The sequence below is a fragment of the Coregonus lavaretus genome (assembly GCF_964263955.1).
Source record: "Coregonus lavaretus genome assembly, chromosome: 30".
Lineage (NCBI taxonomy): Eukaryota > Metazoa > Chordata > Actinopteri > Salmoniformes > Salmonidae > Coregonus > Coregonus lavaretus.
In genome coordinates this window covers 28,711,682-28,733,556 of record NC_140017.1, presented here as the reverse complement: position 1 = coordinate 28,733,556, position 21,875 = coordinate 28,711,682, and the positions used below count along the sequence as shown (strand labels likewise).

General features: G+C 44.2%; 1 protein-coding gene across 1 annotated transcript in view; it reads left to right on the top strand.

Moving 5' to 3' along the window:
- Positions 1-20,024: 20,024 nt before the first annotated feature.
- The window catches only part of LOC311105832 (protein C-ets-1-like), a 51,262-nt gene continuing 49,411 nt past the window's right edge, over positions 20,025-21,875 (top strand). Inside the window, exons 1-2 of the mRNA XM_084148041.1 lie at positions 20,025-20,100; positions 21,390-21,484. Of these exons, the coding sequence (XP_084004167.1) occupies positions 21,416-21,484 (69 nt within the window). The 5' untranslated portion in view covers positions 20,025-20,100; positions 21,390-21,415. The remainder of the gene's footprint in view (positions 20,101-21,389; positions 21,485-21,875) is intronic.

Genomic DNA, 21,875 nt, shown 5'->3' with positions numbered 1-21,875 from the left:
TCTTGAGATGTTGCTTCAATATATCCACATAATTTTCCTTCCTCATGATGCCCTCTATTTTGTGAAGTGCACCAGTCCCTCCTGCAGCAAAGTACCCCACAGCATGATGCTGCCACCCCGTGCTTCACGGTTGGGATGGTGTTCTTCGGCGTGCAAGTTACCGCCTTTTTCCTCCAAACATAACGATGGTCATTATGCCCAAACAGTTCTATTTTTGTTTCATCAGACCAGAGGACATTTCTCCAAAAAGTACGATCTTTGTCCCCATGTGCAGTTGCAAACCATAGTCTGGCTTTTTGATGGCGGTTTTGGAGCAGTGGCTTCTTTCTTGCTGAGCGGCCTTTCAGGTTATGTTGATATAGGACTCGTTTTACTGTGGATATAGATACTTTTGTACATGTTTCCTCCAGCATCTTCACAAGGTCCTTTGCTGTTGTTCTGGGATTGATTTGCACTTTTCGCACCAAAGTACGTTCATCTCTAAGAGACAGAAAGCATCTCCTTCCTGAGCGGTATGACGGCTGCGTGGTCCCATGGTGTTTATAGTTCCGTATTATTGTTTGTACAGATGAACGTGGTACCTTCAGGCATTTGGAAATTGCTCCCAAGGATGAACCAGACTTGTGGAGGTCTACAGTTTTTTTTTCTGAGGTCTTGCCTGATTTCTTTTGATTTTCCCATTATGTCAAGCAAAGAGGCACTGAGTTTGAAGGTAGGCCTGGAAATACATCCACAGGTACACCTCCAATTGACTCAAATTATGTCAATTAGCCTATCAGAAGCTTCTAAAGCCATGACATCATTTCCTGGAATTTTCCAAGCTGTTTAAAGGCACAGTCAACTTAGTGTATGTAAACTTCTGACCCACTGGAATTGTGATACAGTGAATTATAAGTGAAATAATCTGTCTGTAAACAATTGTTGGAAAAATGACTTGTGTCATGCACAAAGTAGATGTCCTAACCGACTTGCCAAAACTATTTGTGGAGTGGTTGAAAAACAAGTTTTAATTACTCCAACCTAAGTGTATGTAAACTTCCGACTTCAACTGTAGGTCCTGGATGGCAGGAAGCTTGGCCCCAGTGATGTACTGGGCTGTACGCACTACCCTCTGTAGCATCTTACGGTCAAATGCCGAGCAGTTGCCATACCAGGCGGTGATGCAACCGGTCAGGATGCTCTCGATGGTGCAGATGTAGAACTTTCTAAGGATATGTAGACCCATGCCAAATATTTTCAGTCTCCTGAGAGGGAAAAGGCATTGTCGAGCCCTCTTCACAATTTTCTTGGTGTGTTTGGACCATGATAGTTTGTTGGTGATGTGGACACCAAGGAACTTGAAACTCTCGACCCGTTCCACTACAGCCCCATCGATGTGAATGGGAGTGTGTTCGGCCCTCCTTTTTCTGTAGTCCACAATCATCGTTGAGGGAGAGGTTGTTGTCCTGGCACCACACTGCCAGGTCTCTGACCTCCTCCCTATAGGCTGTCTCATCGTTGTCAGTGATCAGGCCTACCACCATTGTGTCATCAGTAAACTTAATGATGGTGTTGGAGTCGTGCTTGGCCACACAATCGTGGGTGAACAGGGAGTACAGGAGGGGACTAAGCACGCACCCCGAAGGGGCCCCCGTGTTGAGGATCAGCGTGGCAGATGTGTTGTTGCCTACCCTTACCACCTGAGAGGTTGAAAATCAAAGTGAAGACACTTGCCAGTTGGTCCGCGCATGCTCTGAGTACATGTCCTGGTAATTTGTCTAGCCCCGCAGCCTTGTGAATGTTAACCTATTTAAAGGTCTTGCTCACATCGGCTACGGAGAGTGTGATCACACAGTCATCCGGATCAGCTGGTGCTCTCATGCATGCTTCAGTGTTGCTTGCCTCGAAGCGAGCATAAAATGCATTTAAAATGGAGTTAATAAAACCGCATACAAACAGGGTCTCTTTTTTGCTTTCTTGAGTAAGGCAGCTCCAAAATGCAGGTGCTGCCATAGAGTTACATTAGAAGTGCCATCCAAGAAGGCTCAAGGTAATTGGCCACAGATAAAATGAAGTCAAATCACGTTATATCTACTGTAGCTTTGATTGGACTGATAATGTCAACATCATACTTTCAAAATCTTAGGTAGCGGTCATCATCATGAATCAAGTCGACAATCTACTAGCAAATCCTTTTTAATCCTTGTCATATGAAGATAAATAATGAACAGAAATTATAGATAAAACGTATCGGTGCTCATCGTCCATTGAACATAAACATTACACAACAAGTTGTAAATTGCAAATTCAACAAGGAGTGGTTTAGAAGGAATCAGTGACAGTGGCTAACTGCAAGCATTGCAAAGCAATTACTAGCCTGCTATTCAGTGGAGTGGCTGTGTGGTCCCAAATCTGGGATTAAGGGTCTCTTTTCCAAGTTTAAAATGATAAACATTCAACATTGGCCATGCTGTCAATGAAGCATGATTTGTGCCGCTTAAAAGAACTGTTAACTCGGAACTGCGAAAATTTGGGAAAAAACTAGCTCCGACTGGGAAAATACGCTTTGAACGGTCATCCAACTCGGAATTGTAAATCCGGAACTCTGGCCTCTTTCTAGAGCTACGACCTGAAGATCACTGACGTCATCATGATTCAACCTTGTTTTTTTCAGAGTTCCCAGTTGTCTTGAAAGCACCATGAATCCAGAGAATGATAGACTTTGATGACAAAATTTGCCCACGAAGGACTGCCGCACCACCTTCCTGTTCAAGTGAACACAGCACAACAAGGTGAGTCCAAAAATGTATTGTATACTGCTGCATAAAATGATGCCATGGAAACTTAGCTGTAGCTAAGAATGTAATACTAAGTGTATGTAGTGTAGTAAGCTGTTAGTAGCCCATGTGCCTCACCCTAATCATTTGGTCTATTTTCCACTCTTAATTTCGCCTGCTGTTCTGACTTGGTGGAGCACATGTAGCCTATAACCTGTTTTAGAGAAATGTAATCATTGAATATTGTAAGCGCTTTCATTGTCTGCTTATATGCCCCCTTTATTTATCCTACGGTTCTGACTTGGTGTACTGTAAGAATGGCCCATGTTCTGAATTCTGTCGCTGTACATTTCAAAAGTGCTAAACAAATAGTTATATTGACTACGTCCGTCCTACCTCGCTCATTCATGTCTTAATCGAAATTACGGATAGCTTCTTATCCGCTTGTCGTCCACTTATGCCATAGCTTGTACATCTCAATTGTCATTAGAAACCACATTTGTTTAAGCAAGTCAGCCATATCAGCTATGTTTAAAAAAAAGGCAGGAACTGTTTCGCTGCCAGACAAGGCTCCACTGATAGCCAGGTGTAGCAGTGGTAAGATGTTGGGACTGCTGTTGGGACGGCCTTATGTAGGCCCTAACAGTTTGTGGGCACCGTTTGTTCCCGCTATAGTGCAATTCATGTTTTGTTTAGTGTTGTGTTGTGTAGTGGCTTTGCTTGAATACATCCCACAGTTTTTGTTTTGTTTGCCCCACCAAGATTTAAATGCTAAAATCGCCACTGTGTACGGTCATTGTGGGGACGACATCGTCGATGCACTTATTGATGATGCCAGTGACTGAGGTGTTATACTCCTCAATGCCATTGGATGAATCCCCGGAACATATTCCAGTCTGTGCTAGCAAAACAGTCCTGTAACGTAGCATCAGCGTCATCTGACCACTTCCGTATTGAGCGAGTCACTGGTACGTCCTGTAGTTTTTGCTTGTAAGCAGGAATCAGGAGGATAGAATTATGGTCAGATTTACCAAATGGAGGGCGAGGGAGTGCTTTGTATGCATCTCTGTGTGTGGAGTAAAGGTGGTCCAGAGTTTTCTTCCCTCTGGTTGCACATGTGACATGCTGGTAGAAATGAGGTAAAAGTGATTTAAGTTTGCCTGCATTAAAGTCCCCGGCCACTAAGAGCGCCGCTTCTGGATGAGCATTTTCTTGTTTGCTTATGGCCTTATAAAGCTTGTTGAGTGCAGTCTTAGTGCCAGCATTGGTTTGTGCTGGTAAATAGACGGCTACGAAAAATATAGATGAAAAATCTCTTGGTAGATAGTGTGATCTTCAGTTTATTATGAGGTACTCCACCTCAGGCGAGCAATACCTCGAGACTTCCTTAATATTAGACATCGCGCACCAGCTGTTATTGACAAATAGACACACACCCCAACCCCTCGTCTTACGGACGTAGCTGTTCTGTCCTGCCGATGCACGGAAAACCCTGCCAACAGTATATTATCTGTGTCGTCGTTCAGCCACGACTCGGTGAAACATAAGATATTGCAGTTTTTAATGTCTGGTTGGTAGGATAGTCTCAAACGGAGTTCATCTAGTTTATTCTCCAGTGATTGCACGTTGGCCAATAGAAAGGATGGTAGAGGCGTGTTACCCACTCGCCGACGAATTCTCACAAGTCACCCCGCTCTCTGACCCCTGTACCTCTGTCTTTTCTTCACGCAAATGACGGGGATTTGGGCCTGGTCTATGAGAAACAGTATATCCTTCTCGTCGGACTGATTAAAGAAAAAATCTTTGTCCAGTTCGATGTGAGTAATCGCTGTTCTGGTATCCAGAAGCTATTTTCGGTCATAAGAGACGTTTGCAGCAACATTATTATACAAAATAAGTTACAAACTAAGCAAAAAAACACACAAAATAGCACAGTTGGTTAGGAACCTGTAAAACGGCAGCCATCCCCTCCGGCACCATTATCCACGATCATGCTTAGGGTCATGTATAAAAATGCTGGGCAGGCCATTATTTTGGCTACCATGGCTATGCCCCCCATATGATGAAAATACCCCCATACACAGGGCAAGAGTGGTCACTGAATAGTTTGATGAGCATGAAAATGATGTAAACCATATGCCATGGCCGTCTCAGTCACGAGATCTCAACCCAATTGAACAATTATGGGAGATTCTGGAGCAGCGCCTGAGACAGCATTTTCCACCACCATCGACAAAACACCAAATGATGGAATTTATTGTAGAAGAATGGTGTCGCATCCCTCCGATAGAGTTCCAGACACTTGTAGAATCTATGCCAAGGTGCATTGAAGCTTTTTTGGCTTGTGGTGGCCCAAATCCCTATTAAGACACTTTCTGTTGGTGTTTCCTTTATTTTGGCAGTTACCAGTATGTTCACAAACATAAAACAGTAAACATGTACAGAATAATGTGGTTTGCTGACAGTAACTGGTGGGCCCCCCTGGCCCCCACAGACGGTTCTGATGGTGATGGGGAGTAGGCGAATTATGAGAGGCCTAGATTAAACACAGACCACGATGCCAGGACAACAACCTCTCCCTCAACGTGATCAAGACAAGGGAGATGATCGTGGACTACAGGAAAAGGAAGGCCGAGCACGCTCCCATTCTCATCGACGGGGCTGTAGTGGAGCAGGTTGAGAGCTTCAAGTTCCTTGGTGTCCACATCACCAACAAACTATCATGGTCCAAACAAACCAAGACAGTCATGAAGAGGGCACGACAATGCCTATTCCACCACAGGAGACTGAAAAGTTTTGGCATGGGTCCCCAGATCCTCAAAAAGTTATACAGCTGCACCATCAAGAGCATCCTGACTGGTTGCATCACTGCCTGGTATGGCAACTGCTCTGCCTCCGACCGCAAGGTGCTACAGAGGGTAGTGCTTACGGCCCAGTACATCACTGGGGCCAAGCTTCCTGCCATCCAGGACCTCTATACCAGGCGGCATCAGAGGAAGGCCCTAAAAATTGCCAAAGACTCCAGCCACCCTAGTCATAGTCTGTTCTCTCTGCTACCACACGGCAAGCGGTACCGGAGCGTCAAGTCTAGGTCCAAAAGGCTTCTTCACAGCTTCTACCACCAAGCCATAAGACTGCTGAACTGCTAATCAAATGCCTACCCAGACTATTTTCATTGACCCATCCCATTTTTTACGCTGCTACTACTCGCTGTTTATTATCAATGCATAGTCACTTTACCCCTACCTACATGTACATATTACCTAAATTACCTCGACTAACCTGTACCATCGCACATTGACTCGGTACCGGTACCCCCTGTATATACAGTGCAATGCAAAAGTATTCATCCCCCTTGGCGTTTTTCCTTTCTTGTTGCATTACAACCTGTAATTTAAATTGATTTTTATTTGGATTTCACGTAATGGACATACACAAAATAGTCAAAATTGGTTTCAAAAAAATAATTAAAAAAAATAACAGAAAAGTGGTGCGTGCATATGTATTCACCCCCTTTGCTATGAAGCCCCTAAATAAGATCTGGTGCAACCTATTAACTTCAGAAGTCACATAATTAGTTAAATAAAGTCCACTTGTGTGCAATCTATGTGTCACATGATCTGCCACATGATCTCAGTATATATACACCTGTTCTGAAAGGCCCCAGAGTCTGCAACACCACTAAGCAAGGGGCACAACCAAGCAAGCGGCACCATGAAGACCAAGGAGCTCTCCAAACAGGTCAGGGACAAAGTTGTGGAGAAGTACAGATCAGGGTTGGGTTATTTAAAAAAATCTGAAACTTTGAACATCCCACGGAGCACCATTAAATCCATTATACAAAAATGGAAAGAATATGGCACCACAACAAACCTGCCAAGAGAGGGCCGCCAACCAAAACTCACGGACCAGGCAAGGAGGGCATTAATCAGAGAGGCAACAAAAAGACCAAAGATAACTCTGAAGGAGCTGCATAGTTATGCACGCTCAAGTGTTATTTCTTGTTTGTTTCACCCCCCAAAATATTTTGTATCTTCAAAGTGGTAGGCATGTTGTGTAAATCAAATGATACAAACCCCACAAACATCCATTTTAATTCCAGGTTGTAAGGCAACAAAATAGGAAAAATGCCAAGGGGGGTGAATACTTTCACAAGCCTCTGTAGCCTCTATTGTTATTTTATTGTTGCTCTTTTATTTGTTTACTTTAGTTTATTTAGTATATATTTTCTTAACTGTTATTTATCTTAAAACGTAATTGTTGGCTAAGGGCTTGTATGTAAGCATTACACGGTAAGGTTTACACCTGTAAACATTTTTGTATTTATTTGACACCAACACTGATAACAACACTGAGTCTTCACGATCAGCAACAGGGCAGGAGAGAGAGAGAGTAATGGCCCATGCCTAAACCACACAAAAACAACACTAGACACTATGGAACACAAAGCTTTTATTATCTCATCCTGGAATACACAAGGTCTGAGGTCATATGCCTTTGGCATAAAGAGCAGGAACCCAGACTTCAACAAAGATATCAGAATACAGACATTGTCATCCTGCAAGAAACATGGTACAGAGGAGATGGAGCCACCGGTTGCCCTCTAGGTTACAGAGAGCTGGCAGTCCCATCCACCAAACTACCAGGTGTTACACAGGGATGAGACTCAGGGGGTATGCTAATTTGGTATATATCAGACTTAACCGACTGCATTAAATTAATCAAAACAGGAACATTTTACATTTGGCTAGAAATGAAAAAGGAAATAATCTCAACAGAAAAAAATGTCCTTTGGTGTGCTACCTATATCCCCCCACTTTAATGAAGATAGCTTCTCCATCCTACATTTTAGCAGACGCTCTTATCCAGAGCAATTAGGGTTAACTGCCTTGCTCAAGGGCACATCGAGAGATTTTTCACCTAGTCGGCTCGGGGATTAGAACGAGCGACCTTTCGGTTACTGGCACAACGCTCTTAACCACTAAGCTACCTACCGCCTAGAGGGGGAGATCAACCATTTCCAGGCCCAGGGACATGTACTAGTCTGTGGTGACCTAAACGCCAGAACTGGACATGAACCTGACACCCTCAGCACACAGGGGGACAAGCACTTGCCTGGAGGTGACAGCATTCCCTCCCAAATATGCCCCGCTAGACACAACTACAACAAAACTACAACAAAAATGGGTCACAACTCTTGCAGCTCGGTCGCATGCTGGGTCAGTACATAGTCAATGGTAGGCTTCGAGGGGACTCTTACGGTAGGTACACCTACAGCTCATCCCTATGACAGTAGTAGTGTAGATTACTTTATCACTGACCTCATCCCAGAGTCTCTCAGAGCGTTCACAGTCAGCCAACTAACACCCCTATCAGACCACAGCAAAATCACAATCTACTTGAACAGATCAATACTCCACCATGAAGTATCGAAGCCGAACAAACTGCATGTTATTAAAAAATGCTATAGATGGAAGGAGGGTAGTGTAGACAACCTACCAAAAAACAATTGGCCAACAAATCCAATCGATCCTAGACATCTTCCTGGACAAAATATTTCCCTGCAATATTGAAGGTGTAAATTTAGCAGTAGGAAGCCTGAACAGTATATTTTACCTATCAGCTAACATATCTAATCAAAAAATGTATAGAAGAAAACCTAACAATGAGAAATGGTTTGATGAATAATGCAAAAACCTAAGAAAGGAATTCAGAAACCTCTCCAACCAAAAACGAAGAGACCCAGAAAACCAGAACCTACACCTTCACTATGGTGAAACACTAAAACAGTACAAAAATACACTAAGAAAAAAGAAGGAACAGCATGTCAGAAAACAGCTCAATGTGATTGAAGAATCCATATAATCAAATCACTTCTGGGAAAATTGGAACATACTAAACAAACAACAACACGAAGAGCTATCTATCCAAAATAGAGATGTATGGATAAACCACTTCTCCAACCTTTTCGGCCATATAACAAAGAACCAAGAGAAAACACATATACATGATCATTTGCAAAACATATAATCAGCTATTAAAGACTACCAGAACCCACTGGCTTCACCAATTACATTGGATGAGCTACAGGACAAAATACAAACCTTCCAACCCAAAAAGGTCTGTGGTATTGATGGTATACTAAACGAAATGATCAAATATGCAGGCCACAAATTCTAATTGGCTATTCTTTAACTCTTTAACATCATCCTCAGCTCTGGCATCTTCCCCAATATTTGGAACCAAGGTCTGATCATCCCAATCCACAAAAGTAGAGACAAATTTGACCCCAATAATTACTGTGGAATCTGCGTCAACAGTAACCTTGGAGAAATGCTCTGCAGTATCATCAACAACAGACTCTAACATTTCCTCAGTGAAAACAATGTTCTGAGCAAATGTCAAATTGGCTTTTTACCAAAATATCGTATGACAGACCAGGTATACACCCTGCACACCCTTATTGACAAACAAACAAAACAAAAGCAAAGTCTTCACATGCACCATGCCTCACCCTACTAGACTCTGAGGTAAAATGTTTACTGTTTGCAGATGATCTGGTAATTCTGTGGGCGGCAGGTAGCCTAGTGGTTAAAAGCGTTGGGACAGTAACTGAAAGGTCGCTGTTTCTAAATTCCCGAGCCGGCAAGGTGTAAAAATCGTCTATTCTGCCCTTGAGCAAGGCAGTTAACCTCCAACAACTGCTCCATGGGCGCCGATGATGTTGATTAAGGCAGTCCCCCACACCTCTCTGATCCAGAGAGGTGCGGAAGACACATTTCAGTTGAATGCATTCAGTTTACCTTTCTGTCCCCAACCAGAAGGGCCTACAGCAGCGCACAGATTCTGCCAGACTTGGGCCCTGACGGTAAATCTCAGTACAACAAAAATAATGGTGTTCCAAAAAAGGTCCAGTTGCCAGGACAAAACACTAATTTTTTTATCTAGACATGGCTGCCCTAGAGCACACAAATAATTATACCTACCTTGGCCTAAACATCAACACCATTGGTAACTTCCACGTGGCTGTGAATGATCTAAGAGACAAGGCAAGAAGGACTATCCATGCCATTAAAAATAACATAAAACTCGACATCCCAATTAGGATCTGGCAAAAATACTTCAATCAGTTATAAAGCCCATTGCTCTCTATGGTTGTGAGGTCTGGGGTCTACTCACCAACCAAGAATTCACAAAATGGGACAAACACCCAATTGAGACTGCATGCAGAATTCTGCAAAAATATTATTCATGTACAACGTAAAACCCAAACAATGCATGCAGAGCAGAATTAGGACTATACTCCCTAATTAACAAAATCCTGAAAATCCTGAAAAGCAATGCCCACACATTCCACCACAAAGCCGTGACCTACAGAGATGAACCTAGAAAAGAGTCCCTTGAGCCAGCTGGTTCTGGGGCTCTGTTCACAAACACAAACAGACCTCACAGAGCCCCAGGACAGCAACACAATTAGACCCAAACTGTTTGACACACTGGAAAGAACCAACCAAAAAACAGAGCAAAATGAAATGCTATCTAAACAGAGAATACAGAGTAGCAGAATACCTGACCAAAAAAGGTCCAGTTGCCAGGAATGAACAGCGCCGGAGAAGATGGCTGCCGTTTTACAGCCCTCTAACCATTTGTACTATTATGTGTGTTTTTCCGCGTTATTTGTAAATTTTTTTGTACATAATGTTTCTGCCATCGTCTCTTATAACCAAAAAGAGCTTCTGGATATCAGGACAGCGATTACTCACCTCGTATTGGATGAAGATTTTTTCTTCAACGAGGCGGCCGCGAAGGATATCATACAGACACCCGACAAGGCCCAAATCCCCGTCATTCGCGTGAGGAAGAGACGGAGATATCGTGGACGTAGATCGGGGTGCCTTGTAAGGATCCGACGGCGAGCGAGTAAACTGCCTCTTCCATCAATCCTATTAGCCAATCTTCAATCATTGGATAACAAATTGGATGACCTAAGATTACGGTTATCCTACCAACGGGACATTAAAAACTGTAATATCCTATGTTTCACCGAGTCGTGGCTGAACGACGACAATGATAACATACAGCTAGCGGGCTATACGCTACATCGGCAGGATAGAACGGCTGACTCCGGTAAGACAAGGGGTGGCGGTCTGTGTATATTTGTAAACAACAGCTGGTGCACAAAATCAAATACTAAGGAAGTCTCGAGGTTTTGCTCGCCTGAGGTAGAGTATCTTATGATAAGCTGTAGACCACACTATTTACCAAGAGAGTTTTCATCTATATTTTTCATAGCTGTCTATTTACCACCACAAACCAATGCTGGCATTAAGATTGCACTGAATGAGTTGTACAAGGCCATAAATCAACAGGAAAATGCTCATCCAGATGCAGCGCTCCTAGTGGCCGGGGACTTTAATGCAGGGAAACTTAAATCCGTTCTACCTAATTTCTACCAGCATGTTAAATGTGCAACCAGAGGAAAAAAAACTCTAGACCACCTTTACTCCACACACAGAGACACATACAAAGCTCTCCCTCGCCCTCCATTTGGCAAATCTGACCATAACTCTATCCTCCTGATTCCTGCTTATAAGCAAAAACGAAAGCAGGAAGCACCAGTGACTCGGTTAATAAAAAAGTGGTCAGATGACGCAGATGCTAAGCTACAGGACTGTTTTGCTAGCAAAGACTGGAACATGTTCCGGGATTCTTCAGACAGCATTGAGGAGTACACCACATCAGTCACTGGCTTCATCAATAAGTGCATCGATGATGTCGTCCCCACAGTGACCGTACGTACATACCCCAACCAGAAGCCATGGATTACAGGAAACATCCGCACTGAGCTAAAGGATAGAGCTGCCGCTTTCAAGGAACGGGACTCTAACCCGGACGCTTATAAGAAATCCCGCTATGCCCTCCGACGAACCATCAAACAGGCAAAGAGTCAATACAGGGCTAAGATTGAATCGTACTACACTGGCTCTGACACTCGTCGGATGTGGCAGGGCTTGAAAACTATTACAGACTACAAAGGGAAGCACAGCCGCGAGCTGCCCAGTGACACAAGCCTACCAGACGAGCTAAACCACTTCTATGCTCGCTTCGAGGCAAGCAACACTGAAGCATGCATGAGAGCACCAGCTGTTCCGGATGACTATGTGATCACGCTCTCCGTAGCCGATGTGAGTAAGACTTTTAAGCAGGTCAACATTCACAAGGCCGCAGGGCCAGACGGATTACCAGGACGTGTACTCCGAGCATGTGCTGACCAACTGGCAAGTGTCTTCACTGACATTTTCAACATGTCCCTGACTGAGTCTGTAATACCAACATGTTTCAAGCAGACCACCATAGTCCCCGTTCCCAAGGACTCTAAGATAACCTGCCTAAATGACTACCGACCCGTAGCACTGACGTCCGTAGCCATGAAGAGCTTTGAAAGGCTGGTCATGGCTCACATCAACAGCATTATCCCAGAAACCCTAGACCCACTCCAATTTGCATACCGCCCCAACAGATCCACAGATGATGCAATCTCTATTGCACTCCACACTGCCCTTTCCCACCTGGACAAGAGGAACACCTACGTGAGAATGCTATTCATTGACTACAGCTCAGCATTCAACACCATAGTGCCCTCTAAGCTCATCACTAAGCTAAGGATCCTGGGACTAAACACCTCCCTCTGCAACTGGATCCTGGACTTCCTGACGGGCCGCCCCCAGGTGGTAAGGGTAGGTAACAACACATCTGCCACACTGATCCTCAACACGGGGGCCCCTCAGGGGTGCGTGCTCAGTCCCCTCCTATACTCTCTGTTCACCCATGACTGCATGGCCAGGCACGACTCCAACACCATCATTAAGTTTGCCGACGACACAACAGTGGTAGGCCTGATCACCGACAACGATGAGACAGCCTATAGGGAGGAGGTCAGAGACCTGGCCGTGTGGTGCCAGGACAACAACCTCTCCCTCAACGTGACCAAGACAAAGGAGATGATTGTGGACTACAGGAAAAAAAAGAGGACTGAGCACGCCCCCATTCTCATCGACGGGGCTGTAGTGGAACAGGTTGAGAGCTTCAAGTTCCTTGGTGTCCACATCACCAACGAACTATCATGGTCCAAACACACCAAGACAGTCGTGAAGAGGGCACGACAAAGCCTATTCCCCCTCAGGAGACTGAAAAGATTTGGCATGGGTCCTCAGATCCTCAAAAAATTCTACAGCTGCACCATCGAGAGCATCCTGACTGGTTGCATCACCGCCTGGTATGGCAACTGCTTGGCCTCCGACCGCAAGGCACTACAGAGGGTAGTGCGTACGGCCCAGTACATCACTGGGGCCAAGCTTCCTGCCATCCAGGACCTCTATACCAGGCGGTGTCAGAGGAAGGCCCTCAAAATTGTCAAAGACTCCAGCCACCCTAGTCATAGACTGTTCTCCCTGCTACCGCACGGTAAGCGGTACCGGAGTGCCAAGTCTAGGTCCAAAAGACTTCTCAACAGCTTCTACCCCCAAGCCATAAGACTCCTGAACAGCTAATCATGGCTACCCGGACTATCTGCACTGCCCCCCCACCCCATCCTTTTTACGCTGCTGCTACTCTGTTAATTATTTATGCATAGTCACTTTAACTCTACCCACATGTACATATTACTTCAACTATCTCAACTAGCTGGTGCCCCCGCACATTGACTCTGCACCGGTACCCCCCTGTATATATAGCCTCCCTACTGTTTTTTTATTTTACTTCTGCTCTTTTTTTCTCAACACTTTTTTTGTTCTTGTTTTATTTTTACTTTTTTTGTTAAAAATAAATGCACTGTTGGTTAAGGGCTGTAAGTAAGCATTTCACTGTAATGTCTGCACCTGTTGTATTCGGCGCATGTGACCAATAAAAATTGATTTGATTTGATTTGATTTTTGACCACTGTGATTGACCCAAAATTAAGAAAATCCTGGACTATGTACAGACTCAGTGAGCATAGCCTTGCTATTGAGAGAGGCCGCCGTAGGCAGACCTGGCTCTCAAAAAAAGAAAGTGCCCACTGCCCACAAAATGAGGTGGAAACTGAACTGAACTTCCTTACCTCCTGCCAAAGGTATAACCTGTATTAGAGACACATATTTCCCACTGATCACATAGACCCACAAAGAATTTGAAAACAAATCAAACTTTGATCAACTCCCACATATGTTAGGTGAAATACTGCAAAGTGCAATCACAGCAGCAAGATTTGTGACCCATTGCCATGAAAACAGGGCTACCAGTGGAGCACAAACAACATTGTAAATACAATCAATATTTATCTGTTTACTTATCTTCCCCTACTAGTCGTACTACAACTATTTGCACATTGTTAAAAATCCTGTACATAGCTGATAATATAACATTTGAAATGTCTTTATCCTTTTAAAACCTTTATGAGTGCAATAATGTAACTTCTTTAATGTTGTTTTGTGTTTCTTCTCACTTTTGTTTATTGTTTATTTCACTTGCTTTGGCACTGTAAACATGTTTCCCATGCCAAAAAAGCCCCTTTGAATTGAATTGAGAGAAAGAGAGACAAAGCGAGGGGTGTAGGGAGAGAGAATGTGAGGGGAGTCAGGGAAGGATGGAAAGAAGAATGGGGGAAGACAGAGAGCAGCCTGTTTCCTCACAGAGAGAATCACGGCACAGGATGGACTATACATCCTTAAAACATCAACTCTGGGCTAAAAATATCCCTGGCACTGCACAGTAAGGAGGCGGGGTGGAAATGGGGTGGGGAGTTAGGGGGGCATGGGAAGGGGAGCCAAGTGGGATAGTCAGGAGGAAAGCTAGTGAGAAACACTACTCTGGAGGACGGTTGTGTTGGGATAAGACTGAGTGTGAGCGAGAAGGGGTGAGATGGAGAGGGGATGGGATTGGGGGGGGGGGGGGGGTATTATTTATGTAGTTGTAATCTAACCCCCTGGCTGTATCTATCTATCTACCTCCACAGAACAGAACCAGGACTCAAATGAACTATCTTGTCATTAATTACAGGCTCTGGCTCTATAAACACTTCTCTCAGCCTGGCCTGGTGGAGGGGAGGGAGGGAGTGGAGGGGAGGGAGGGAGTGGAGGGAGGGAAGGGAAGGGAAGGGAAGGGAAGGGAAGGGAAGGGAAGGGAAGGGAAGGGAAGACGGAACCATGGGTTAGGGGCTTCTGCTGTTCTCAGAGTGAGCATTAGCAGGCCTCCATCGTTGGGAAAGTGTGTCTTGTCTTGAACTCTGATATAGCAGCTGGAGTACCTACAGTATTGTGGGGGGTTGTAGAGCTAAGTTCACGTCCCTTCAGATATGTTAATGAAACCAAGGCCTGGTAAGAATAAGGGAGAGTATGAGTGAGGGGTGGCAGGAGCGATGTCTTTCCCTGGGTAGAGAGGAAGAAAGCACAGGCTCTGGACTGGACACTACCCAGATCCTGGTGAAAATCACTCACTGACAAGCAGCAACGTCTTCCCTCTCATCGCCCTGCCGTTGATAAGCCTCGCTGCACCTTCACAGATCACAGAGTAGATGAGCTGAGTGAGCCTGACAGATCTGCTTGTGTCACTTATGCTGCTATCAGCGCTAACACAACGGGACTAGGATGGAGTTACTGAGTGTCCAAAACACCCCAAAGAGAGAGTCACAAGGGAGGCTGTTTTACACTGTCATCTCCCTCTTTACAAAGCAGGCAAGCCACTCCATCTGACCCCTCTCTCTCCAGATCCACTTTGTGCTCCTCTCTAGCCCTCTTCTCTCTTCACCAGCTTTCTCTCACGTCTCTAATGAGAGTATGTGTTTCTCAAGCATTCAGACAACCCCTCTTCTAATTACATGACAAGCATCTCGTTCTGGGCGGCTAATGAAGAGGAATAGTTAGTGCCGGCGCTGGGACCAGGGCCCAGGCTGGGGCTGGACAGAGGAGGGGGGGTGTTTGTTTTGGAGCTCTGCCAGCAGCTTATCAAGGGCATGCTGGACTCAGCATCTTGTTCTCCCTCCTCTTTACTCCTTCTCTCATCTTTATTGAGCTAAAACGAAGTTTAATGCAGTCAGTTAACTCTGTGAAATGTTTCACCACACTGTTGTATTTGAGAAGAGACATATGGAGGGGATGATTTCAATCCCTGTGTTGCAACTTGCAGTCACTTGGTACATTTTATGATCTTGAATTCAAATGCTGAGAACAAACATTCCATTGGGTCAAAATCAAACTCGGTACACGTGCCACAATCTCCAAAAATGGAAAGTCAAGTCCATACATTTGCATTGCTCTTCTACAAAAGTTTTCAAGGGGCTCTAAGAGTACTTTTACTTTCTGTCCCTTTACTCAAGAGGTGAAGTGGGAAGCATTTGTTGTAATCGTACTGTGACAGTGTCAGGACCCTGTACATATTTCAAGACAACAACTTGTGAGCTGAGCTGAGCAGTCAATGCTCTTTAGATTGAACTCAACAAATCAGTCCCTGACTGAGGAGAGAGAGAGAGAGAGAGAGAGAGAGAGAGAGAGAGAGAGAGAGAGAGAGAGAGAGAGAGAGAGAGAGAGAGAAAGAGAGAGATTCAGCGAAACCGGGTCTGTCAAGGCAACGCTTAAACAGAAGATCCCTGTCCTTGGCCATCCCTCATGAAACACTCCAGGAACATGAACCATCTGGAGCGATTGCACGCTCCCGAACCATCAAATTCTGAGGATGTTAGTCTGATTTAGTAGGCATATTTAGGCCTGTTTAGACAACTTGCCAAAGGGATTGGTGCCTTAATTAAAGATAATATATCTCCCAAGACCTCTGCTTCACAGTCAGGCTGCAACAAAGTCAGAGTTCTTTGGGTCAAAATGAGACCTAACCTACCTAACCACCGCCACTTCTGTATAAACCCACTCAAACCAATACAGATAGCCTTTCCATTACTTTAGTATTCATTGAGTTTAGTACTCCAGTGTTTCACGCTTTATTTTTCCCGATGCCAATATAGCTTCTAAGCTTTTTCAACGACCTAAAACTCTACCACAGTGATCGCACATTGATAACGTAATAAAATATTACATCCTCACTTCAGTCATTTGAATTGGGGCTTTAATCAGAAAATATCTCGGCAAGGAATAAAACAAGTCTTGAGCAGAAAGATTAGGCCTCTACCTCTCAAAGCACCACATCTCGGAAACAGAAACACACAGGGACCAAAATAGACGTTCTCCTCATAAAGAGCTCCTTCTTTGTAGTCAGCGTTGCAACATCTGCGGGGCAGTTTCTTTGGGGGGGAAAGGAAAGGATTCGGGCATCGTATCAAAGAGAGTGGCCATCTCCTGTGTGAGGGGAGTGGGAGGAGAACTCCCCATTCTCATTCTCTCCCCAGAAAGGGACGAACGCAGCCCAGGCAGGCGAACCTACAGCAATCAGAACACTGCTAATAAAATACCATTAATATCACCTGTCAGTGCTATCTTTAGAAGATCCAAAAATGAGAAAGTGAGACAATGGCTTCATGGTCTGCACCCACTCAACACACCACAGGACACCGTTGGGGAGAGGGGGAGGGTGTTGATTAAAACAATATTGGGAATTGGGATGACAGAGGCATATTGTCAATAAGAGATAAGAACAACAGGACTGAGAGATCTTAATGATTTTCTGAATGATTTCTGATGTTCTTCTGGCTGATGGAAGGAACCCTGGAGAGTACTGCTCTTACTTTTCACTTCAGTTTAAAAGCAATAGTTCACCCCGAAATCCAAGTGTTCCAGCTATACCATGCCACCCTGTGCCAGTTCATTGAGGACTGAGATCTGCAGAACTCTCCTGATGCCTACAGACAACAGATGGTGTGGAAATGGGCTCAGCTTGATTTAAAACCATGTTTGAGGTGTCAAAATGTCTGGCAAACTTTGGGTGAACTATTCATTTAATCCCCAGAAGGGTCTTTCTGACGACCTAGTGAAAACTAACAGTATGGTAGACGTGGGCTTCATGCAGAAGAAGACGTAGCTAAAAGGAAAGCAAAAAAGCAAACAGCCATATCAAAGTAAAACCTTGTGAAATAAATAACAAGAGAAAATACAGTGCTTTCGGAAAGTATTCAGACCCCTTGACTTTTTCCACATTTTATTACGTTACAGCCTTATTCTAAAATTGATTAAATATAACAATTTCCTAAGCAATCTACACACAATACCCCATAATCACAAAGCAAAAACAGGTTTTTGAATACTTATGTCAATGTGATATTTCAGTTATTAATTTGTAATAAATTAGCAACATTTTTGAAAGACCAGTTTTTGCTTGCCATTATAGTGTATTGTGTGTAGATTGATGAGGAAAAACTCAAATTTAATCAATTTTAGAATAAGGCTGTAACCTAACAAAATGTGGAAGAAGTCAAGGGGTCTGAATACTTTCCGAAGGCATTGTATAACTGTAGTTTCACTAAGACAAAAAACAGGAGGGAAACTGTGAACGTCAACTAACACCATGACTTTGGTGAAAGGTACAGTTGGAAATAAAAATGTTCCCACTGAATGATGGGGTTTACTGGTGGTGATGGCATGTTTAATGTAAAGCATGACTGCAGTTGAGCCAGAGAGAGAAGGAAAGAGTGAGAGAGAGTGACTGAGCGGAAAAAGGTGGCACAATAATTGGGAGGTGAAAGGCATGAGGCCAAGTGATGAGAGCTGCTTCATGTGGAGCAGAAGTGTATCGGGGCCTCCCCTTTGAACTCCCAACGCCGATAATTGAAACAGCATTGAGGGGGCATCAGAAGAGATCTGGATCACATTCCTCTTCCTATATTCAATTTAGCTCATCAGAGGGGCGAGCGCGATCTCCTCTCTTCGCATGGCAATAACTCATCCCCTCCCCTTTTGCCCCCGACGTGTTGCCCATGTGTGCCCTGAGGGGGCCAGGGGAGAACAGGGGGGGCTGGGGGCGAGGGGCCCGCGTCAGGGCTTCAAACAGGGCGCTGAGAAAGTGCAGGCCGCCCACCACAGCCCAGCTTGCCACTGGGCTCCTCGTCTACAACACTCCTTCACGCCTCTCACCTTGGACTTGAAAGCACCCCCAAGATTTTTATTTTAAGAGGCAGCCACTGCCAAGGGCTTGGACCGTGCACTTTCTAATTCAAACAAATGTTGTACCAGGGTCAGGAGAACATCACAAAGTCACAAGGTGTTTCAGATGAGTCGCAAGTGTTGAGCTGATAAAACCCTGATTTTCCCTCATCACCATGACATTTTCCAGTAGAATGTTTTTTTGTTTTTTTTACAGATAGATAAATACATATGGTACAGTTTATAACCAAATTAATAGATACATCTCCTGTTGTTACCTTTGTATCACAGCACCCTATCAGACACAGAGGGCTTGTAGATTTCACGGCGCGTGGAATCACCTCTTCTCATTTCGCAGACGAGTGGGTGAGGTTTCCGTCAGGGCTCTAATCAGCGTCACACATGCATGGCCTGGGAGGGGGCTGAACGGCGCTGAGGCACCAGCCACTAGAGAGCTCTGGAGGGGCAAATAGATTACAAATATTCAGGAACCAGATGCCTCTCAAAGGTATCCTTTAGTGACCTGGAGGCAGCCATGAGCCACAGCGACATGTGCTGTTTGTGACACCTTGGTGGTGACACACTGTTGATGAGCTCATACTTCCTGACACCAGGCAGGACAGAAAGGGCCTGTATGTCCTAACAACTGACTGACCCTCCCTAGGTCTCACCTTGGCTTGACTCTTCCCTGATGTGATTCTGTGTGTCCTGTGTGCACATAACTGGTGACTTTTTTCCAGACCACCCACGAAGCCTATCCATTGTCACCACTATTAGCTCAGTTGGCTTCCCTTTAACTCTTGCTTTGGTATTTTCCTGTCTCCTCATCCTACTTATGACAACCTAAACTGGAAATAAAAATGAATTTCATATTTCCAAGTTCCAACTACACCTGTAAAACCAAGCGAGATGTACATATAATTGGCTTGATAGTAAGAATACAAGCTGACACTGAAAAAAGTCCACATGATTGACAAACCTGTATAGGATTTATGATGAAAACCCAGATGCATCACGAAACAATTACACGTTTTTCTATTTGTATATCAGCAGTTCGGTTACTTAGCGAATGTATGGAAAACCCGAAAATGATTTTGAGTGGGTCTCGGTAGGATTCGAGGGTGGGACTTAAATCCGGCAAGTGCATATTCCTTCCTCCTTGGACTCACTGCAAGCCCAGGTACAGCATCAGTGCATTGTCTGTCTACCGCTGAACTGTCACAGCCAAGTAGCCTACAGAGCGCACCACTCAAACAACCTGCAATAAGTTTCCCTAACAACACACGGTAAGTTTATATACTCTTACCAATTTTACAAATCCAGTAGATATATGTTGGTAGAAAATAACATTGTTTACATATAAATAGGTGAAACAATAGGAATTTGATGTGTCGAGTTGTAAAGCTCGCTTTGAAGTGCTGTTGCGCTTCCCGTGAGGAATGCTGTTGGAGCGCGAATGAACCGTGCAATCTGGTGTATTTTGAATGAAACGGAGAAGACAGCGTTTTTCTTACTTCAAACGTAAATCAAAATAGTTGTAAAAAAATATATTACAGCTTAATAATATTTGTGGTATATGTGCATTCATTTGAAATAACATTATCACGTGCGTCTCTGTTTGGATTCTCTGCTGTGCCATTGGCCACTGACCCAGTCATTTGGAAAACATGTCTATATTTTCGAACACAGTTGTAAAGCCAAATTATATATTTTTTAAATATTGAGACAATTATTTTTTCGAGAATATATATTTTTAAATGTAGTACCTCACAATTAACCTTAAGTGAATTGAATGCAAAGTATTGGTGTCCTAATGTAATTTTTGGACTTTGGCTACATACATTTATGAAAGACAGATAACCCATTTTTCTCTTAGTAGTCAATTACACTAGTTATCACTTGAAAATGATCAAGTCTTTGTTATGTGTGCTAAATAAGGTCTACATGCTAGGCTACATAGTCAGTCAGCTCCACTGGAAACGCTGTCCTCTCAGCTGAGTTTCTGCTCCCCCTGTCTGTTGATGTTGCTGCTAGTAAACAAATGATAAAGAGATGCCCAAAGTGAGTGGGAGGGAAGCAAGGAGAGTGGGAGGGAGGGAGGGAGGGAGGGGGTGGAACATCAGTCAAATGTTCACCTATCAACACTGGAGATAGTGGGACTAAACATGTTCATCCCTGAATATTGAAAAAATCTGCCTCATATAAATGTCCAAATATGGAGACACAATAGCAACTGAATTCATTATCATTTTGACTGGAATGTTGTAGACTAGAATTTAGTATCTGTTGTTGCATTGTTGTCTGTGCATATTATTATTTTTTGTGTGGAAACGATCAAGCTGTTGTTCATTGAAGATCCTCTATTTCTAAACCCTTTTCCATCAAGTGATTATGTCATTTAAAGGCAACATTGGAAAAAGGAAGAATTCTAACAACGTTGTTTGGGATGTCTGCATTAGATGTTACACAGGGCAGTGTGTGGTGGTGGCAGGTTATTGTAGTCACACACACAGTATAAAGTGTGTGATTGATAGGGCCCCCGCCTCGGCTGTTTGTTTGCTGATCCCTTCCACAGGCCTGCTGCTTCATCCAGACCCCAGGATGAGTTACTACATGGATCCAGTTTCCTCCTACCCGACCCTTCACCCCTGTGACCGTCTGGGAGCGATGGTAAGACCCCGACCACCATAAATCCCACTGCTGTTACAGCCCGTGGACGGGCTAGCTACCTACCACACGCCACAGTGTAGGAGGAGTGTGCAAGAGTGTGTTAGCAAGGCACCTCTGGATTCCATCAACCTACCTACCGCAACACTGACTGTCCATGTCATCTTAGTTCAACACTGGAGCGTTGTAAAGGTTTACTATAAAAAATGGGCACTTTAGTTGTCGTTTAAAAAAAATGCCACTTTCAGTTCTTCATTCTAGACCATTATGGACCAGAGGTGAATATAAGGTAGACATTGTCTTGGGAGGCTGAGGTAGAATAAGAGATGTAAAAAGTAAATGCATTCATGGACAACATAAACCTTGACAAAGACCAAGTTGTGAAACCTGCTCT